The sequence below is a fragment of the Pteropus vampyrus genome, unplaced genomic scaffold, assembly GCF_000151845.1.
Source record: "Pteropus vampyrus isolate Shadow unplaced genomic scaffold, Pvam_2.0 Scaffold150, whole genome shotgun sequence".
Classification (NCBI taxonomy): domain Eukaryota; kingdom Metazoa; phylum Chordata; class Mammalia; order Chiroptera; family Pteropodidae; genus Pteropus; species Pteropus vampyrus.
The window spans coordinates 532978-554792 of record NW_011888931.1 but is presented as its reverse complement, the minus strand read 5'-3'; the positions used below and the strand labels follow the sequence as shown (position 1 = coordinate 554792).

General features: G+C 36.9%; 1 protein-coding gene across 11 annotated transcripts in view; it reads right to left on the bottom strand.

Annotated features, from left to right (window-relative positions):
* The window catches only part of ARHGAP12 (Rho GTPase activating protein 12), a 124962-nt gene extending 105703 nt beyond the window's left edge, over nt 1-19259 (bottom strand). For 3 of the 11 annotated variants that reach the window (XM_011369477.2, XM_011369478.2, XM_011369481.2), the window contains exons 1-3: nt 19064-19259; nt 6933-6971; nt 4963-5717 (exon numbers count right to left, since the gene is read on the bottom strand). In XM_011369477.2, coding sequence (XP_011367779.1) covers nt 4963-5640 — 678 coding nt within the window. In that variant the 5' untranslated portion in view covers nt 5641-5717; nt 6933-6971; nt 19064-19259. The remainder of the gene's footprint in view (nt 1-4962; nt 5718-6932; nt 6972-19063) is intronic. The other 8 variants (XM_023536152.1, XM_023536153.1, XM_011369480.2 and 5 more) reach the window with 3 other exon arrangements.
* Nucleotides 19260-21815: the final 2556 nt, after the last annotated feature.

Here is a 21815-nt window from a genome sequence, read left to right as displayed (position 1 = left end):
AAAGATGTTCAACATCATTAGCCATTAGAAAAATGCAAATTAAAATCACTAGATATTACACACCTATCAGAATGGCTCAAATAAAAAATAGTGACAACACCAAATGCTGGTGAGTATTCAGAGAAACTGGATCACAAACACTGTTGTTAAGAATGTAGAATGGTACAGCCACTCTGGAAAAGTTTGGCTGCTTCTTGAAAAATTAAACATGCAACTACCATTACCATCAGCAATTATACTCATGAGCATTTATGCCAGAGAAATATAGAGTTTTATTTGCACAAAAACCTGTGCGGAAATGTTTATATACAGCAGCTTTGTTTGCAATAGACAAAAACCGAAAACCCAAATGTTTTTCCCTGGGTGAAGTATGGTGCATCCATACCAAAAAATACTAGTCCACAAAAAAAGAACACTGATTCATATGACAACCTGGATCAATTACAAAGAATTATGCTGAATGAAAAAGCCAATCTCAAAAGGTTATATAGCATATGATTCCATTTAGATAACATTCTTAAGATGACAAAATTTTTTAAATGGGGAATATTAATGGTGACCAGGGGTTAAAGAGGAGTTGAGGTGATAAAATTAACTCAAAATGGATTAAGGACATGAATATAAGATCTAAAACAATAAAATGCATGGGAAAAAAACATAGGAATGAAACTCAAGGACTTTGGACTTAAAGAGGATTTTATGAATTTGACCTCAAAGGCAAGAGAAGTAAAAGCTTAAATAAATGAATGGGACTACATCAAACTAAAAACCTTCTGCTCAGCAAAGAAACCGTCAACAAGGTAAAGAGACAACCATCTGAATGGGAAAATATATTTGCAAGCAATGCCTCTGATAAGCGCCTCATATCCAAAATATACAAAGAACTTATACGACTCAATAACAACAAAAAAAAAAACAAATGATCCAATCAAAAAATGGGCAGAGGACCTGAACAGACACTTCTCCCTAGAGGACATACAAATAGCCAACAAATATATGAAAAGATGCTCAACATTGCTAGCTATTAGGGAAATGCAAATCAAAACCATAATGAGATACCATCTCACATCTGTCAGAATGGCTATAATCAACAGGACAGTAATAACAAATGTTGGAGAGGATGTGGAGCAAAAGGAGCCCTTATACACTGCTGATGGGACTGCAAATCGGTATAGCCACTGTGGAAAACAGTATGGAGGTTCCTCATAAAACTAAGAATTGATCTACCAGATGATCCAGCAATCCCTCTACTGGGTATTTATCCCAAAGACTTGAAAACCCATCTCTGAAAAGATATTTGCACACTGATGTTCGTAGCAGCAATATTCACAGTGGCCAGGACATGGAAGCAACCAAAGTGTCCTACGATAGATGATTGGCTAAAGAAGCTGTGGTACATATGTACGATGGAATATTACTCAGCTGTAAGAAGAGATGAAATACTGCCATTTGCAACAACATGGATGGACCCTGAGATAATCATGCTAAGTGAAATAACCCAGACTAAAAAAGTAGAAAATCACATGAAATCACTTATATGTGGGATATAAACCTAAAAGGAACAAATGAACAAGACAAACAAACACACATGGACATTGACAATGGACGAATGGTTACCAAAGGGTAGGGGAGGAAGGGAGAGGTAGACAAGGTAAAGGGGGTCAAATATAGGGGGTAGGGGTAGGGTGAAGTGGGTAAAGGGGATCAAATATATGGTAGCTGAAGGAAACTGGACTTTGGGTGGTAATCGCACAATAGAATACATAGATGTCAAATTATAATGTACACCTGAAAATTATATAATTGTATTAACCAATGTTACCCTAATAAACTAAAAGAAAAAAAAGGAGGAGTGGAAGTGGGAAGGAAGTGGCTGTGGCTATAAAAGGTAACCATAAAGGATCCTGTGGTGATGAAAATACTCAGTATCTTGATTGTACCAATGCCAACATTCTGATAATAATACAGTTTTGCAAGATATTACCACTGGAGGTAAATGGATAGAGGGCACAGGGGATCGATCACTTCATATTATTTCCTACTACTTATGAATCTACAATTACCTCAAAATAAAAAGTTTAATTAAAGAAGATTGATCAATGGTAACATGTTAGAAAAATGAAAATCTCCAAGCAGAGACACAGGAGGATGGGGTGGATATTGACTGGGAAGGGGCTCACAGTTGGTTACAGAGGTGTATACATAAGTACAAATCTATCAGGCTATACATTTAAGATAAGTGCAATTTATACACTTGATTATATGCTATGCTTCAATAAAAAATGATTTTAAATTGCCTTTTGATTAATCTTGTTCACTGTGATAATGATATTATGTATAAATTTTTTTGAATTTATCAACAATGAAACCACAGGCACATTTTAGCAGAAGCCATTTCAAGGCACAGTAAAGCCAGAAGACACACTAGAATAAGTTAAGGAATGGGTGGGAAATGAGCCAATGCAGAGAGGTAAATACATATAACATAACTCTTTCCAGGAGTTGCCAGTAAAGGGAAAGGGTGATTGATAAGTGATACTCAAAGGGAAAGGTATTATTGAAGAGCTTTACTAGAATGGGGAAAAAATGAGTAAATTTAAATGCTGATGAAAAAACTTGGTAAACAATGAGTCTAAAGCCATATGAGCACAGTGCTATCTAACCTTTAGTAAAATGTTTGTGGAAGTAAGAGAAAAGCAAATATTAAGACTGACCTTTGATAGGACAGATAACGCTTGCATTGCACTGGGAAGAAAAATTATTGTTAATAGAGGTGTACTTATAGATTGGATGGTAGAAATAATAGAAACAACAATAATAATAATGACAACTATAATTTATTAAATACTTACTGTGATAGCCAGCCCCCAAGATGGTCTCCAGTGTCCCTGCATCCTGATATTAATCCCAGTGTAGTCTCCTCCCACACAAAATAGGGCTGCACTGTATAATCAGTAAGATAAGACAGTGTGCAACTTCCAGATTAGGGCAAAAAAGACAATGCAGCTTCTACCTTTTTCTCTCTTCGACTGCTCCTTCTCGGGGAAAGGTAGTCACAACACGCAAGCATCTGCAGAAGGCCAACTGGCACCATGTGAGTGAGCCATTTTAGAAGCAGCTCCTCCAGCCTCAGCCAACCCTTCATAGGACCACTACCTCATGAGAGACCCTAAGTCTTTAAAATTACCCAACTAAGCTGCTTCTGAATTACTGACCCACGAAAACAGTGAGATAGTTAATATTTACTGTTTTAAGCCACTAGGTTTGGGAGTAATTTATTAAGCTGCAACAGATACCTAAAGTATTTATGTGCCAGGTATAGTTTTAAGCATATTAGATGTAGTAGCCCACTTAATCCTCAACAACCCTGTGGTCCCCATTTTAAGATGAGAAAACAGACATACAGAAGTAATTTGCCCTGATTCTCACACAGCTGGTTAAGTGATGAAAATATGGAAACCATAAAGTGAACTTTTATAAACTCCAGATTCAAATCTAAAGCCAGTGCTACTAACATCTGAGCAATATATCCTCCCCAAAGCTGAAGCAGTGTCCAGTCCCATGGCTTACATTTCTGCTGTGAAATAGAACGTAAAGTTATCCGATGAGAGAGCAAGGAAAAGCAGATGAATCGGAGAACTAAAGAAAATGGCAAAGGTTTGAAAAGTTGCCATGAAGAATGAAAAAGAGGGCTGGCTAGAGAAATAGGATTTCCAAACAGTGTTAAGGGCTGAAGAGAGGTTAACAGCCATGAACTTGCACACCATGAATTTAAGTTGACCATGAAGATGACCATAATGAAGAGGACACAGGCTGGCTAGTGTACCTACATAAAAAAGTAATTTGAAGTATGAAACAGTAGTGAAGGCTAGATGGAAGAGAAAGCACATGTCTTTCCCAAGTCCCGCCAGCTCAATAAGGAGCCATGCATAAAAAAAATTCCAAGAAACACCAGATATTCTATGTCAAAGTATCGCATAAAGATTGAAGAAAGGCGACTAAGACAAATGATAAACTGACAGTGCTACTTCTCATGACTGTCTTTATCTCAAACAGCTCAAGTTTTCTAGAGAATCTTCCCTTTTTCCTATTTCCATTCAAAATGTCACAAAAAAATAAAACCAATAAAAAGAATATACTAATTCCATTACAATCAGACCACACCTAAAAGCAACCTCACAATTATTTACTGACTTAATGAACAAATCTCACAACAGAGCTTTAGGCCAAAAGTTTATCAATTTTCAAATTCACTTAAAAACAGGCTTTTCCAAATACATTTAAGTTTCAATTTCATGCGTGCTTCTAAAATTACTTCACTTTAAATTTAAAAATTACCTCACTTTACCTGACTAATAAATTGGCATAAACTAATCTCAAAATAAAGTAGGTAGGGAAAATCAAAAACCAAATCACAGACACAAAATTTTTTCCAGGCAATGCAAATTAAATGTGGATACTAAGACACTTAAGACACAAACGTACATAAATAAAGGTAAAGGTCTGTGAGCTGTATATTTTTCTTAATATTTAAGATTAATAAAAAGTTTCAAAGAACAAGAGTTAGTAGTTAATATTTCAGTGAAATCTTTTCTCATACACCTATTATTACCTGAAGACTTATTGGAAACAAGTCAAAATGAGTACCACTAGAAAAGAAAATTTTTCTAGTATATGTCACTGGGTAAATTAAGTCATTTTTACCTTATGCATAATCAATAGAGGGGAAAAAAAATTTTCCGCACCTAAAGTAGTGCTAGTCTAATAAAGGTACAAGGATTATAGAAACTATAGAGTGAACCTTAATGTCTTCCACAAGTAATTTCATATATTCTCTCTTTAAATTGGGATAGAAGCCATATATTCTGAAACCATAAAACAATTCCTAACTCTTACAAAGATTTTTTTAATTAAAATAAAATTCGTAATTAATACTGTTCTACTTTTAATCTTAAATCTTACCCTTATCTGTTCAGTGGAGCTGCTGCTGAGTTCATCGCCAGACTCAGAATCCTGATGTATTCTTTCTGAGCCTTCTCCTGCTGAATCGCAAGACTGTTCCTGGGAGAAGCTAGTTTTCTCTACGTCCAAGAACTCAGGACCGGGAAAGTGACCAAATAAGCGTGTCCTATTCTGGCCGGAAACTTTAGGAGAATGTGAGTCACAGTTAAACTTTCCATTATTATGGGTCAGATCCAGGCTTAGGTTGAGAGTCTGAGTTGAATTATAACTGGGTCCAAAATTCTGATTGGCATCACGAATAAGACCTGTTCCTTGAACGGATGACGATGACTTTCCAAAACTTGAAAGCTCAGGCAATTTGTTCACATTTTCTGTCGATCTCTGAAGATGCAGACTCTGTATCATTTTCATAGAATTATTTGGCAGTCCAACTGCCTGTTTAACAGGCGGCATCAGAGCTTTGCGGGTGACTTCCTTAACGTACTGGGCTGGCACATAAAATGCTTTTGAATTCTCATCTGGTTTGACTTGCCACCAGTCATCATTGGTCTTTTTCACCAAGATGTATCGTTCCCCTTGTTTTATCACAATCTTTCTGTCCTTTGTTTCATATTCATAATCATATTCCACTTCAATATACACTTGTCCTGGAACAATCTTGCCACTTCTGTCAGCCATTTTTATTCAATAATATTCACCTCTCAAAAAGGATGGTATGCCACATTATGGCTTTATGGTTTGTTGGATTAATATAGCTATTTTTATTCAAATGGAGGAATAGAATAAAGAAAAAATTAACAGTCTGGATTTTTTATATTTACTCACAAGCAGCACATACAAGCCATTTAAATCACAAACTAAGAAAGTAAATGTGTGTCTAATGTTCTGTACTGTCCTACATTAAAAACACTCTCATAATAGTGTAATTTACATTTGTCAATTATTTATGACCAATACCAAACCAACAACTAGAATAGTAAGTATACTAACTAGCCAGACACAAGACTATCAAAAATAAGAGGTGAAAAGAACTTTCTTTCTTTTCATGACTACCTCAAACTTCCTTCACTTTCTTAGAGAGTGATGTGTATTAGGTACTTCCCAAGGGCCAGGCACAGATCTAGGTTCACTGTATGACTTATCTAAGATCTTCTTTGAAGTTGGAATTGAATTTCAATGACCCTGAATTTCAATGACCTTGAACTCAAGTCAAGCCCCAACCACTGTGGAATGAATAGTGTTCCCCACCTAACTCCAGAATCTATAAATGTGACTTGATTTGAAAATAGGTTCTTTGCAGATGTAATCATTTAAGATGAAGTTATATTTGATTAGCGTAGGGCCTGAAATCCAATGACTGGTTTCTTTATAAGGAAATGGAGATTTAAAAATGAGGAGAGGAAACACAGAGGGAAGAAGCCCACAGAAGACAGAGGCAAAAACTACCAGCCAAGGAACACCAAGGATGCTGGCACCACCTGAAGACAGGAAGAGGAAAGGAAAGATTCTCCCCTAGAGCCTTTAGAGGGAGCACAACCCTGCTGACACCTCTGTTTTGGACATATAGCCTCCAGACCTGAGAGATAATAAATTTTTGTTGTTTTAAGCCACCCGGTTTATGGCACTTTGTTACAGCAGCCCAAAGAAACTAACGAAGTCAACCCAATGCTTAAGGAGCCTATGGTAAACCTAAGCAATTCTGAATACTCGTGTACCAAAAATGTGTATCCAAGGTCCCATGACAACATGCCAATTTTCCTCAGCATCCAAGTACTGGGCATGATGCTACTATTCGCTATATGTGCAGTAACAATCATTCCCCTAAGGACAATATTCTTCATTGTAACAGATAAACCCATAGCCCAGGCAATAAGTGACATAATTTCAGTAACTAATATTTACTTTTTAGACAAACCACTTGAAGAACAAATTTAATACAATAGTGTTGTTTCAAACAAAATAAAACTTACCTTAGAAGGAGATATAAATATCCAGTATTACATTTAAACCTATAAAAAAAAAAATATATACATTAACTTTAGCCAGGATTGCTTAAAGAAACTAAGAATACAATGTTGGTCACGAATTAGAAGCATAACTTTATAACTATAAGGAACAGAATACAATTTTATATATAACCATTGTGTTCAGCACCACCCTCCAAACATGGACACAGATACACTTTACCACTGCCCCCTCCTACTTCATTTCCACATTGTTTCAAATTCATTGCTGCCTCTTATTTTTATTCTGACAGAAATATCTTTTTAAATTTCTAATAATATGAGAAACAACTGTTGCAAAATTGTTAAAATGACAAAACTATTTTCAAATTTATGGATTGAGCGAGTAAAGAGAATGAAAACAAATGTTAAAAGTTGTTGGGAGCCCTAAAACATTACCCCACAGATGACTAATTATAAATAGGGAAATATACTTTTACGGTGGAGAGATCTGTCAGTCATGAGCTTAACAAAGTGGTCAAATTTAGCAATACCAACAGTGGGACAGACAACCTGATTACATATGCCTCCTAATGTGATGCAATAAGATGTTACAATGTTACCTATGCTGTACTCTTGTCAAAAAAAAAAAGTTTAACCTTAAGCTCATTATTAGGAAACAAATCCATTCTATTAGACAATAGACATGAACTCTTCAAAAAAAATCAACTTCATGAAAAATGAAAAAGGGAGGGAGATTTTTCTAAATTAAAATACACTACAGACACACAACAACCAAATCTTTGTGGTATTTAATAAATACCTAAACCCTACCATATCAAAAATCCACTTGCTATCTCTACCCCACACCAGCCCTGGCAAATATGCACCATCTTTCTCCTCACAGTCAATAGAAATTCTAACCTTCCAAATGTTCAGCTTTTTATTTAATGCATAATCAGGACATTAGTCACTATGTGTTTTAATCCTTTTACCTACATAAGTTTTTTGCTACAACATTTCAAAATCCCATACTGAAATATTTATCATCAGGTGGTTCATTTTTTTCTTTCCAGAAAGTAATAAAATAACTTAAGAAATACCTCTGAAGATAATGAAACAAGTAAAGGAATCCACAGAAGGTTATAGTAGCTCAGACATAATATAACTGGCCAGACATTTGTCCACAGGAATGGAGAAAAGAAAAGTGTGAAGAATAACAAGTACACTGGATAATTTCATGCTAGCCAAAGCAGGACTGTGGGATGGGAAACAACGGGTTAAAGACCAGTACATGTTATGTTAGTCTCTTTCATTGCCAGGCTTTATGACTGACTACACCTTCACCAGTGACTACAAAGATAAGTATGAAGGAGGAGTTAGGAAGAAAGATAAAGAAGTCAGTTTCACCACTTTCAACATAAAACAGCCAATCTAAAGTTTTAGTCAAAGGCAATGAGAACTGGGAAGACAATAAAGAGAAGTAATCAAAAGACATCCATATAGAAAAGGTAGTTAGCTATCAAGGCAGATAACGTGAGCAAGAATGGACACAATGAGATAAGAGAACAGGAGCTGAGACAGATTTCTAAGTAATATTGGGGTGGAGGATTAAAAGCCCCTAAGAGAGACTAATAAAATTATAAACCATGTATTACAATCCAAGGACTAGGAAAAGTTAGGTAAAATAAAAATGAAAAAAGCCTTACTGTACACTGCAGAGTGAAAAAAATTAAAATAATTATGGGGTAGCTCTAAAAATGTAGATCTAAGTGAAAATTATCTGCAAATGTGTGAATAACTTATGCTGCCTATTTTTATTCAAAAACATAAGCTGTATTAAAATAAATACTTATAGTTTTAATTTTGGCTTGTTTCGTCCTCTATTCCCCAAACTGGTGGATTCTTCTCTTTAGATGTTTGTTCTGGTAATCTATCTTCTCAAGTATTTCAGTTAAAATCTTACCCATTCAACTACAACAACCACTGAGCACAACACTCCCCTAACTGACATATATTCCCTACTCATCGTATCACACTCCTGCATCCATGTTCATCACATACACACACTTAGAATTACTCAGTACCCAACCACCAGTATACATAAAGTTTTTTCACATTTACTGCCCAGTAATCACCGCTTTTTTTGCAGTTTCAACAATAACCATGTAGGCTTTTCATGCCTCTTGCCAGTCTTGTTTTCCTCATGTTTCAACAAGAACAGACTCCAACATGGACACGCACAGACACACACTGCTTACAACTTTTACTTCTCTTCCCGCAAGTCAGGTTCAAAATTCTATCATGTCATTTTAAAATCTAATAACCTCCTCCTGTCTGCCGATTTTTCTCATTTTCTTTCCTACCACAAATTACACAGCTCAGCAAATGTTATCTTCCTCCCCCAGGACATCTGCTTTAATCAAATACATCTCTCAGCATGACAGCCTTACTAGGTATATCAAAAAGGTACACAAGTAAACAAAATCTTAAGAGAAATATAGTAAATGTGTCCATAATTAATGAGTTTATAATTTAAGTTTAATACATATATGGACAACCTATTTAGCAATTCTAATACCATGAACGAAATGTTAACAGAGCTTCAGACACGTAAATGTTAACTGACTTAAAAATACCACAATTTAAGCATTAATTCTTTTTTTTATTTTTCAGTTAGAGTTGACATTCAATATTATTTTATATTTGTTTCAGATGTACAGCATAGTGGTTAGACATTTACATAATTTATGAATGATTCTGATTAGTTTAGTACCCTATACAGATATCACAATATTATTGACTACATTTCCTATGCTGTACTTCACATCCCCATGACTATTTTGTAACTACCAATCTGTACTTCTTAATCCCTTCACCATTTTCACCCAGGCCCCCAGCGCCCCTTCCATCTGGCAATCGCCAGTTTGTTTTCTGTATGAGTCTGTTTCCATTGCTTATTATTCTTTAGATTCTACATATAAGTAAAATTATTTGTCTTTCTCTAACTTATTTCACTTAGCATAATACCCTCTATGTTCATCCAGATTGTTGTAAATGGTAAAATTTCATTGTTTATAGTTGAGTAATATTCCACTGTATATATGTACCACTTCTTTATCCAATTGTCTATTGAATGGGCACTTAGGCTACTTCCATATCTTGACTATTATAATTCGAAAAAATACAAGCACTAATTCTTGATACGATGTCCTCCAGTTTTTAAATTACTTATTTAAAATTAACAATCCCTAAACAGACCTCTATTAAAGAAATTAATTAAACTTAATGAGCACAACAAAAATGTTAAGAACAATTGCAGCATAAGAAATTACTCCACCAAGTAATTCTGTAAACTGTACACGTAACAAGAACTCATAGGCCCCTACAGTTTTTTCTTAATGCATGACCTCTGTTTTCTAAGAATAAAAAGATATGTAAGACATTTTTTTAGGCTTAAAGAAGAAAAAAATATATAGTGATTAATATTATAAACGATTCTGGCCATAAAGAAATAGCAAAAATACAAACAGCAGAAAGGATACAGGAAATAATCAGGTAACTGGAAAGCAGCAGAGAACACAGTCAAGTGTGAACTAGTAAAGGAAACTCAAAACCAGATTTAAATCTGAAACAAAAATGAGGAAACCACCGAAGTGTTTGGGGAAGCAAGCATATTTCAATAAAAATGGCATATGCATGAAGTGTTTTAGGAAGATTTGTGCCATGAAGACTTTCTTAGTCAGAAATGAGTGGACGTGATTTTTTCTTGGATTGTTACAAGAATGGAGAAAATATTTCAATTTAAAAAGGAAAAAATATGACCTTGAAATTGGCAATGAATTTTTAGATCCACCCACCAAATGCATGATCCATAAAAGAAAAGGTTAAGTAGAACTTTATTAAAGTTTAAAGCTTCTGCTCTGTGAAAGATCTGCTAAAAGAATGAAAACACGAACCACAGACAAGGAGAAAATATTTGCAAAACACATCTGATGAAGGACTTGTATCCAAAATATACTAAGAACTCTTAAAACTCAACAAAATGAACCAAATTTTCTACATGGAAAAAGGACCTGAGAACACATCATGAAAGAAAATATGGCAAATAAGCACATGAAAAACTTATCAATATAATGTCATCAGGGAATTTCAAATTTAAAAAGATACTACTGCACACCTATCAGAATAGCTAAAATCCAAAAAACTGACAATGCCAAATGCTGATGAGGATGTAGAGCAAAAGGAATTTTCATTCACTGCTTGTAGGAATGCAAAATGGTACAGCCACTTTGGAAGATAGTTTAGCAATTTCTTACTGCTAAAAGTAAGATCATCATCTTACCATATGATCTAGCAATCACACTACTAGGTATTTACCCAAATGAGCTGAAAACTTATTTCCACAAATAAGTCCTGCAGCAAATGTTTACAGCAGCTTTAAAACTCAGCAAATGTTTACAGCAGCTTTAAAACTGTCAAAAACTGAAAGCAACCAAAATGCCCTAAGAGAAAGGATAAACAAAATGTAAGACATCATACAATGGAATATTCAATGATTAAAAGAAATGAGCCATTAAGCTAAAAGAAGACACAAAGCTTAGATATTTTGCTAAGTGAAGTCAGTTTGGAAAGGCCGCATACTGAATGATTTCAATTATAAGGTATTCTAGAAAAGCAAAAACAGAGTGATTACTAAGGGAGGGAGGGTCCCACAAGTGAAGCACAGGAGATTCTTTTAGGCCAATAAAAGTATTTTGTATGATGCTACAATGGTGGATTATGACACAAGCACTAGTCACAACTCGTTAATCTTAACAACACAAAGATTTGTGTTGCAAATTTTAAAAAATCAGTTAGGAGGTCAGGGGAATCCCAGGATGGAAAAAGATGTGACAAGACAGTCTAACAGGATTACAAATATATGGAACGACCTCACTGAAGGGGTGGGGAGTAGAAGCTGACCTAATTCCAGAAATAAGTGAGGTCTATAATATAGGCAAAGTAACTGTACTTAAGTACCGTGTCCTAGTAAATAAAAACATTCCCATAGGAGTGTGAGTTAAAAATTCTGCTATATATGTAACCTGGAATTGAATAACTAAGTAAATGGAATGTGGATGGTTTCTCAATGTTGGAATGGAAATTTAAAGATAAGAAAGGGGAGGGAGAAGGCTCTAATGATCCATGTGATAATGACTCAGACTTGGAGATATCAAGTTTAAATAAGTCTAACATCTACTATGAACTAAATGAACTCATTTTTAGCTTACCACAGATATCAGTGATTACCTTTAAAAATTTACAGATACATGTCTATATGCTATTTAGTACACAAACACATTTCCTTGCAATCAGTAAAAATGACACTCTAGTAGCAACAAGCATACTGGTACCCAGGTTTGGTTTTTAATATCATTCTCCAAATAAAGAAACCGAGGCTCTTTGGAGAAATGTTGATTCTAGGACTGGCATAAGAAATATACAAGATGAGCCTAGAGCATTTTATAGTGCCATGCTGACCCTTCCACCTCTACCGTCTGGATTTTAAGTACTTGATTTAAATGCTTCTTATTATTAGAAAACTATGAAACTTATCAAAAGTAGTATCATGCATATTTGATATTCAAATTAACATATATTATGCTGTCTTACACTTAAACGATTTAAATAAACTCACATTTCTTTTGTTCTTTACTTTTAAACACTATTTATGGAAAAACAAGCACAGTGCTTGTTTTTCTCATCGAAACACAAATTACAATTATTTAAGAGGTACTAGGAGTCTCCATTATAAGTGGCTGTTATACCTTCAAAACATTCTAAAATAATCTCTTGTACACAAAGATGCAAATACTGACCCAGTTAATATACGACAGAGTAGAAAGAAGCCTATTATATTCAATAAACTTTTCACAAACTCAGAACTTTAATAAAGAACTCTGATCAAGCCCTTTCAGGCCAAAAAAAAGTAAAAAGTAAAGAAGATTAAACTGGGTTTTAATCCCTTGAGATCCACTTGTACACACTGAGTTTTAATGTGATGATGTAGATACCAAGAAGATAGCCTGTGAAATCAAAACTCAAAATCAGTAAAAAGTCTAAGGAGCAAAGAGAATTTTTTCTTGAGCCAATAGGTCAACTTCCTTTTCCTTAAGATTCTATTTCATCGAAAGTTACCTATATGGATAATAGCTTCAGATTAACCTTTAAAATCACCTTTCTATGATGATCATTCTGCTTCTACATTTTTCAGCTCTTTACTCCCTACCAAATGCACTATAATCAATAGGTTCTTCCTTCTACACCCCCAACACCTGTCTTCTATTCTAATTTCTTAATTAGAACTTTCTAAAATAATCAACTTAGAAAAAACTAACTTTTTTTTTTACAGTTCATATAAGTTTGATCTTGCCTCTGTGGCATCTGATGTGCCCCTTGTAATAACAACACGTTGATTTTCCTTTGGGGAATCACCATGCCCACAGTTCCTCAGGCATAACTGCTCCCCACCCGCGCCAAACACATTCTGATTTCCCACCAAAACTACACATATTACCCTCTTAAAGAAAAATCTTTGAAATAAGTACTTACATTCAACCGCTTTCAAATGTTTACCAAATCCCATGCTTTAAAAAAAGATAGAACCCACAAAACAAAGGCAAATACAAGTGTGGTGATTATTGTCTGGCAGTTGCAAAGTACTAGTCAGACATCAGAAACTTACTTTAAAAAAATATTCTTTATAATGCTTAAATTATGCCAATCTACTTCAAATTAACATTGTGATAAGAAGCGTCATTGTATACAAAGGATCCCAACATCCATTTTTCCAAAGAAGATATACAAATGGCCAATAAGAACATGATAAGATGCTCAACGTCACTAATAGAGAAATGTAAATCAAAACCCCAAAAAGACTTCACACCCATTAAGATAGCTATTGTAAAATAACAAATGTTGGTGAGAATGTGGAAAAAATTCTTGTGCACTGCTGGTGCGAATGTAAAATGGTACAATCACTAGGAAAACAGTGTAAAATTTTTTTCAAGACATTAAAAATAAAATTTCCATATGATCCAGCAATTCCACTTCTGGATATACATCCAAAAGAACTGAAAGCAAGGACCTGAACAGATGTCTAATCATAGTAACATTATTCACAATAGTCAAAAAGGTGAAAGCAAATCTAGAACTGTACAAGTCAGTAAGACGAATAACCCAATAAAAATGGGTAAAAGATATAAAGGCACTTGTCCAAAAAAGACAGACAGATAGTAAATAAGCTAATGAAAAGATGCCCAACAATTTTACCAATTAAGAAAAATGCAAATGAAAACCAAAAAGAAATAACGCTACACCACTATTGGAATGGAAAATTTAAAAGACTGGGCATACCAGTGTTTTTGAGAATGTGGAGCTACTAGAACTCTCACACACTGCCGGCAGAGATGTAAAATGGTAAAACCACTGTGGAAAAAGTTTGGCAAGTTCTTAAATTTTTTAATATACATATCTAGTATACGACCCCAGGGATTCTACTCCTAGGTATTTATCCAAAAGAAATGAAAGCACATGACAACACAAAGATCTGTATGTGATTGTTCACAGCAGCTTTATTTGTAATAGTCCCAAACTGGAAACAACCCTAATGTCCATCAACAGGTGAATGGATAAACTAACTGCAGTACATCCACATAATGGAATATCACTCGACAATAAAAAGGAACAAACTACTGATACACACAAGAAACTGGATGAATCTCGAAATAATTTTGCTGAGTGAAAAAAATTCAAACAAGAAGATTGCTTACTATAATGATTCCATCTGCATAAAATTCTAGAAAATACAAACTAATGTACAGTGACAGAAAGCAGAGCAAAAGCCACCAGGAAACAAGGGCAATGAATTACAGAGGGGCTCAAGAAAAAGTTTTTTTTTGGGGGGGGGTGGGGGGGAGGTGAGAAATATATTCATTATCTTGATAATGGTGATAATGGTACATACTTCACAGGTAAATACATATGAGAAAACTCATCAAATTGCACACTGAAAATGGATAGTTTATTATACAGCAATTAAACTTCAATAAAGCTGTTAAACAAAACCCTAATACTGCAAATTAAAATTCCCAGATGTCACTATCCCCCTGCTAGAATGGCTTTAAACATATATATTTGTTTTTGGTAAGGATACCACCAACTGGAACTCTCGTTCATTACTGGTGGAAATGTAGACTGGTACTGCCACTTTGGAAAACATTTTGACAGCTTCTTATAAAGTTAAACATACATTTACTATATGATCTAGCAATTCCTCTTCTATCCAAGAGAAATAAAAACATAAGTCCATGCAAAGACCTTACATGAACATTCATAACAGCTTTATTCATAAGAACCATTAACTGGAAACAACCCAAAGGCCTATCATTTGGTGAATTCCTAAACAAACTGTGATACGACCATCTGTAAAACAGGAAACAATACAAATCTCAAAAGATCCTTGTAAGAATAGAAGAAAATGTGAAAAAGTACTTGGCAAACTATAAAGCATGATAAAGAGCATCACTAAACAGTGCTTATAAAAGTACGCAAAGTTGTGATAGACAAGTAATCACAAATCATACAGTATGTAGCCTTCTGTATTTGGCTTATTTCACTTAGAATAATGCTTTTGAGACTCATCCATGTTGGTGTACGTATCTATTTCATTCCTCTTTATTGCTGAGTGTTAGCATATTTTAGTGTATGTATATATTATAGCTCAGTAAAATTGAATTTTTATACAAACCACTAATATATAGCAAAATATAGGTAATTTTCAGCAAACTTTTAAAGACCTTCCTCTAACTTCAAAATGTATTCTAAATTTTCCTGTAGTAAAGAAAAAGCACAGGACTTAGTGTCACAAGCCTGAAATTTAAATCTAGTATTTGCCATTTATCAGCTCTCAGACCCCGAGCACTTCATATTTATCTCAAAAACAAAGAAAACAATAAACCTCAAAAGATCCTTGTAAGAATGAAAAGAGAAAAAAGTACTTTATAAACTACAAGGAATGACAGATTATCCACATTAATCATTGCTTACTCAAAGAAGCAAAAGTTGTGAGAGCAGAAAAATACAAATGAACTGATCACTTATAAAATATATACATACACATACACCTTTGTAGGCATATCCAGCAGCTTTTAAAACAACTTTCTGAAACCCCAGATATTCTAATGAGAGTAGGTATGAGGTAGGGCCTCAAAATTTACATTTCCAACAAATTCCCAAAGATCGCTGATGAAGCCAAACTAAAAATACACTTACAATGGCACTAATCTAGATTCTAAACTCCAGGCCAGTGCTGTTCAATACAGCAGCCACCAGCCAAATGTCGCTATTGAGCATTTGACGTATGGCTAATCCAAACTGAGATGTGCTGTTACACAGGGGATTTCAAAGATTTAGTCCAAAGAAAAGAATGTAAAACATGTAAAATTATTAATAATTTCATACTGATTATATGATAAAATTTATTTCACCGGGTTTTTTTTTTTCACTTTTTTCCTTTTATCATTGATGTAGGTACTTAAAACTTCAAAATTACACAGGTGACTGGCGTTTATTGGACAGCAGTGGCCTGTGTTCTGGGCAGAAGGGCAGCATCAGTATCACCAATGGGCCTGTTAGAGTCCAGGTGATTCCCACGCACATTAAAATTTGAGAAGCACTAGATTACCAATAGGGGAGGGGCACTTAGTGATGTCAGCATTTGGCAGTTTAGTTCAAATAAAAAGCTAATCAACAGCAAACTGAAACTGTAGGATATTTATTTAGTCAATAAAAGTCATAGGAAAATGGATGAATCACAGCAAAGCCATCCACAAATGAGGATGTGGCACAATTAGACTAGTTAACAACTGAAGAAAAACCACAAAGATAATGGCCCAAAGGGTTCCTCAAAAGAGCATAAATAAAACTTCAAAATTACACAGGTGACTGGCATTTATTGAAAAGCACGATGTGAATACAATGATGCTATGTGACACCGTCATACCTTTTCACATCTGATTCATTGTACAAAATAGGGCATATCTGCAATTTTTGCAACATAAAACTAAAATTGTTATAAAAGTTTAATTTCACTTTTCTCTCTCACTATTTATTATAAAATTATAATACCTGTTTTAGGTAGATTTACCTTAAGCTTTTTCCTAGTAACAATTTTCTCAGATAAGCAAAATGTTAGTACCACCATTTAATAATTTTACGCATCACCATATTCAGTTTTATTTTAGGCAACGTAAAATTTTTATTACCCCTTTATTCTCAGAAATATCAACTACATAACTCAAAGTATTTAAATCTGTAAAGCCCACTTTCCATTCACTTATTTAAGAAAAGCACTCAACAGATACATTCTCATTAATGAAAGGAAACCCAAATGATTAACTACAAATAATACGCTTTTTTCTACAGCATTTACATATGTTCACTTGTGACTGACAACTAGTATAGTAGGTAAAAAATCTAAATTACATAAGATATTGACTATATATAGACAAGTAATATATACAGATAGCATTAAGAATCACTGACTTAGCAATCTTTTCCAACTTCTATGGTTGATAAAGTACAAACAGGAATCTCTCAACATACTAATCCATCAACAAAGACTGGGACATACACACACTCTATTATATTACACTTCGTTTAGTTAATTTATTTTTCCACAGAGAAACACCTCCAGAGGAGCGGAACTGCATATGTACCCAGCCTGTCTGGCTCTTGAGGTTGCACAGCTCAGGGTCAAGTCTTCACAGCCTGCTCAGGGCTCCCTATTTCCTGCTCTGAAACATTTCTAGGAGCATTTTTTAAACAAAAAGAAAAAATACTGACAAGAGCCAGACCAGAAAAGGTACAGAAAGATGACCTATTCTGTAATACACCCTCCAGTAAATTAGGTAAGGTGCATGGATATGGACAAATACATCTCCAACACACCATTTCCCAACTTTTGAGAATGAAAGAGGCATGGCTAAAGCTACTTTTTAACGACCTTTCACTGTAACATTTAGTCTTCGAAGTCTCCACCTTTATAAATGGGTGGGAGAATCTGAACCAAGACCTGAGCGACTCCTCATTCAATGCTCCTTTCTCCACATTACTTCCCCTTAGCATTCATACACAAATGATCAATAAAATCTACTTCCATGTCGTAATTACCCATAAAGCAATATGTGTTAACAGCCTTTACTCATAACACACACTTCACTTGGAATGACATTAGAACTTTCATAAAGGTATGCTTTAAACATTTTGCTTTTTCAGCCTTTGCCAATGCATTTAAAACCACTGCTGTATCCAGAAGGAAAACTAAAGGTCGTTCCTATTTCTCTAATGATGATCCTGTGGACATTTCTTCTCAGAGGGTCTGCAATAACAACATACAACACATACAGGACAGTTGGTTGTCTTGTCTTGGAAAACAATCAACTACCCTAAGATGGGAGGAGGACAGCACGCTTGTGTAGAGGATTTTCTAAATTCAAGGACTTTGAGGAGATTCCTCCCAGAAGTTGTAGAGTAGCAAATGTTCACTCAGCAGGGACGGGCACCTCTAAAGAATGCAGAGACGAAAGTGCCCAGTTTAAGGTCAACAGCCTCAGGGGAGGCCCCAGGTGGGCTCCCAAGGTGGACGGAGGCTTAAACACCCTACAGCAGTTAGGGAGCGGGCACACGCAGCGGCAGGAGGCGAGGAAGAAGGGAGGTACCAGCCAGTCTGTTACTTACACACACGCGCACACACACTCCACACACACACACACACACACACCCCGACACCCTCCTTCCTGGGGGCGGGGCGGGCGGGCGCTGCCCTCACACAGGAAGTCAGGAAACCCGGGGGTCAGAGGAGCCACAACTTCGAGCCATTTAAACCCTCTCGCCCACATCAGTCCCTGGGCTGGCAACAGCCTCCCTTTCCCCCACGCCCCCAACCCTCCGGCGTTGCTCCCGGCCTCACCTCGAGCGCACCTCGGCGCCGACGCGCCTCCTGCAAACGTCTCCCCCTAATTCCGTCGCCCCCATCGGGCACAGCCCCGAAGCGCCTTTGTGCAGCACGCACCAACCTGCCCTCTGTCCGCGGATACCCGCGCCCGCCACCTTACCAAGAGCCCGGCAGCCTCGCCGCAGGCAGCGCACTCCTCACCCAGTACGGGGGCTGCGGGACGCCGAGGCGAGCCTTGAAGGGCGCTCACACGGCGGCGGCCGCGGCCGGCAGGTCCCCGCAGGCTGGTCTCCGCGGGAGGGTAAGTTCCAGGGCACGTCGGAGCGCGCCGGCGCGGGGGCGGAGTGGCGGCTCACGTGACGGGGGCGTGGTTCGGGTCACGTGACGGCGGGGCGCGGCTCAAGTGACGACCCGTGAGGCCGCGAGGTGAATCGGCCTCTTTGGATTCGGGAGTGGGAGGGGGAAGCCGAGAGAGGCCGTTGGAAGGGCCGCGCGACGGGCGGGAGCTGCCGGCCAATTGGGTGTCAGCACTTTGTCAACATGAAGTGGGGAACGCTGAGAAAACGCTCTTGGGGAAAACGAGGGAAGGGCTAACGGGAAACGGACTGAGCGCAAGGGTGGCAGAAATAGAGCCCAGGGAAAGACAGCGGGGCGGTGGGCCCTGCGCGCTCCCGTCCTCGGCCCACTGGCGTGCTGGGAGCTGCTGCTGGCCATAGATCAGTTGTTCGCGGGCCTTGAAATCCCCTGGATACTCGGAAAAAGTGTCACACGCTACCGCAGGGTGACAAACTGGAACTCTAGAGATACTGAGGCTATTACCCGGCCCATGTGGAGCTGTCCTTTGCCGGAGCCACCAGAGTGGAGTGCTGGACCAGCCCTTCTCAGGGCTGAGGAGGCCCCTGGGGACTTGGAGCGGCCGCTCCAGGGTCAGGTGGCTTCAGAGCAGCATTGACCACTCATTCAGCATTCAGCCACCCACGGGGCCAGCTGTGTGCAGGCCCCGCAGAGGCCACAATGTCATTGCACAAAGTCATCCCAGTTTACAGCGTTTACAGTACGGCAGCACAGCATCCAGAAGTCAAAGGCATTAAAGGTTTTTCATAGTGATTCTATAGCAGGAGTTCTGACCAGGAAGGAGACCTAGCTTCTGCCATTATCACTCCACCCTTCGCGACTTCAGCTATCAAAAGAGCATGTTGACAGAACTCACAGTCTCCTTCTACCTCTAAAATTCAATGACTGAAAAACGTACCTGATAAGGACTTCAGAAACGACTCATTCAGTAACTAATTGTTGATTGTGGCTATTATGGTGCTGGGATAAAATTTTAATAATGGTGAGGGTTGCAGGGGAAGGACGGGGAGCGCCAAGAGACGGTTCAAGAGCCATTCTCTGGGATTAGCTCTTTTCACTTCATACTTGAAGATGCCTTTGTGTCTGGCTTCCTTATCACAAGCTGAACTCTCAATTGTTCTGTAAAGGCTGCAAAGAACCCAGTGGGATGCTGGCAAGACTTTAATAGCTGTTGTTTACCACTTTCTTATAAAATTAAATCTAATGCGGGGGGGGGCTAAAGTTTTAAAATAATCTTTTATAAATTAAATGTCCTTAAAATAAGCTTGAGACCATACTATCTATATCATTGCACTTGCTACTACCTTTTCCTTGGCACCGATGATCTTTTCTGTCTTCTGCAGATTCTATCATGTTGTCTTTTCCATGCCTTTGTTCAGAGTACTGAATATTGCTGCATATATGCTTCGAAAACTATTTTGTGTAGAATCTTTTGTGTTCTCTTTCTAGAACCAAAACAAGGACTACAAAAAGGAAACTATGCCTTGATTGGAATGTGCTGATAACCTTATCTTACCTACTCTCCAAACCTGAATTGGACACCTTTGGTTTCAGCAAGAGATAGAACAGTTTGCATATACTTGCTGATCTGCCTGTAACTCCACTTCCTATTTCACAACCTAATCTCAGATGATACCACAATGCCCGCAGTATGCTGATCACTACCAACAGCAGATGGAGTCAGATAAAAAGAGCTCTCACCCAAGTGTCTTGTTTTAAGGGGACTTGATGGGAGCACTGTGAAATCATATGCAACATTGATTCTAGTTAGTTTTTAAATAACAGTGATAGCATATGTCTGGCGCCTGTGCTCAGGATCTCAACAGTTCATTTTCATGATATTGACATTTAACTGGCTTCTTATGAAATAGCACAGAGTTCCAAAATGTAGACTTCGATATAAGCTCCACAAAGGAAGAGATTTGAGTTTGATCTGTGTGTGTGTGTGTGTGTGTGTGTGTGTGTGTGTGTGTGTATCTTCCAAGTGCCTAAAAGCACTTGGCATGCAGTAGTTACACGACGAATTTCTGTTGAATGTATATTTGAGGGAAAATATACTCTGTAAATTGCTGAATAAATTTCTCTTGCTTTCTTCCTAATTCTTTAATAGGTAACCCACTTTTCATTGTGCATTTCTAAATAGAAAAGCATAAAATTATATCTGGCATCCCTGCTTTGGCTAGGCTATAGAGAAACAGGAATTTGGCAGTATCTATCAAAATTACTAATGCATACGTATGGTCAGTCTCCAATTTCACTTCTAGGGATTTATCCTGCAGATATATTTCCACACATGAGAAATGATAAGGTATTTCTTGTGTTGCTGAAAATAGCAAATGATTGGGAACAACCTAAATATCCATCAACAGTACACTAAATTATAATATGTCCATACATTTAAATATGTACTATGTACTTGTTAACAAAAAAAGATAAGCTTCTTTATGTTTTAGTATTCAGATCTCCAAGATTATTTTTTGTTAAATGAAAAAAAGCAGGAAAATGGTGCAGAATAATGTATGAGCATGTATATACATTAAACTAGGACAAACTGTTAA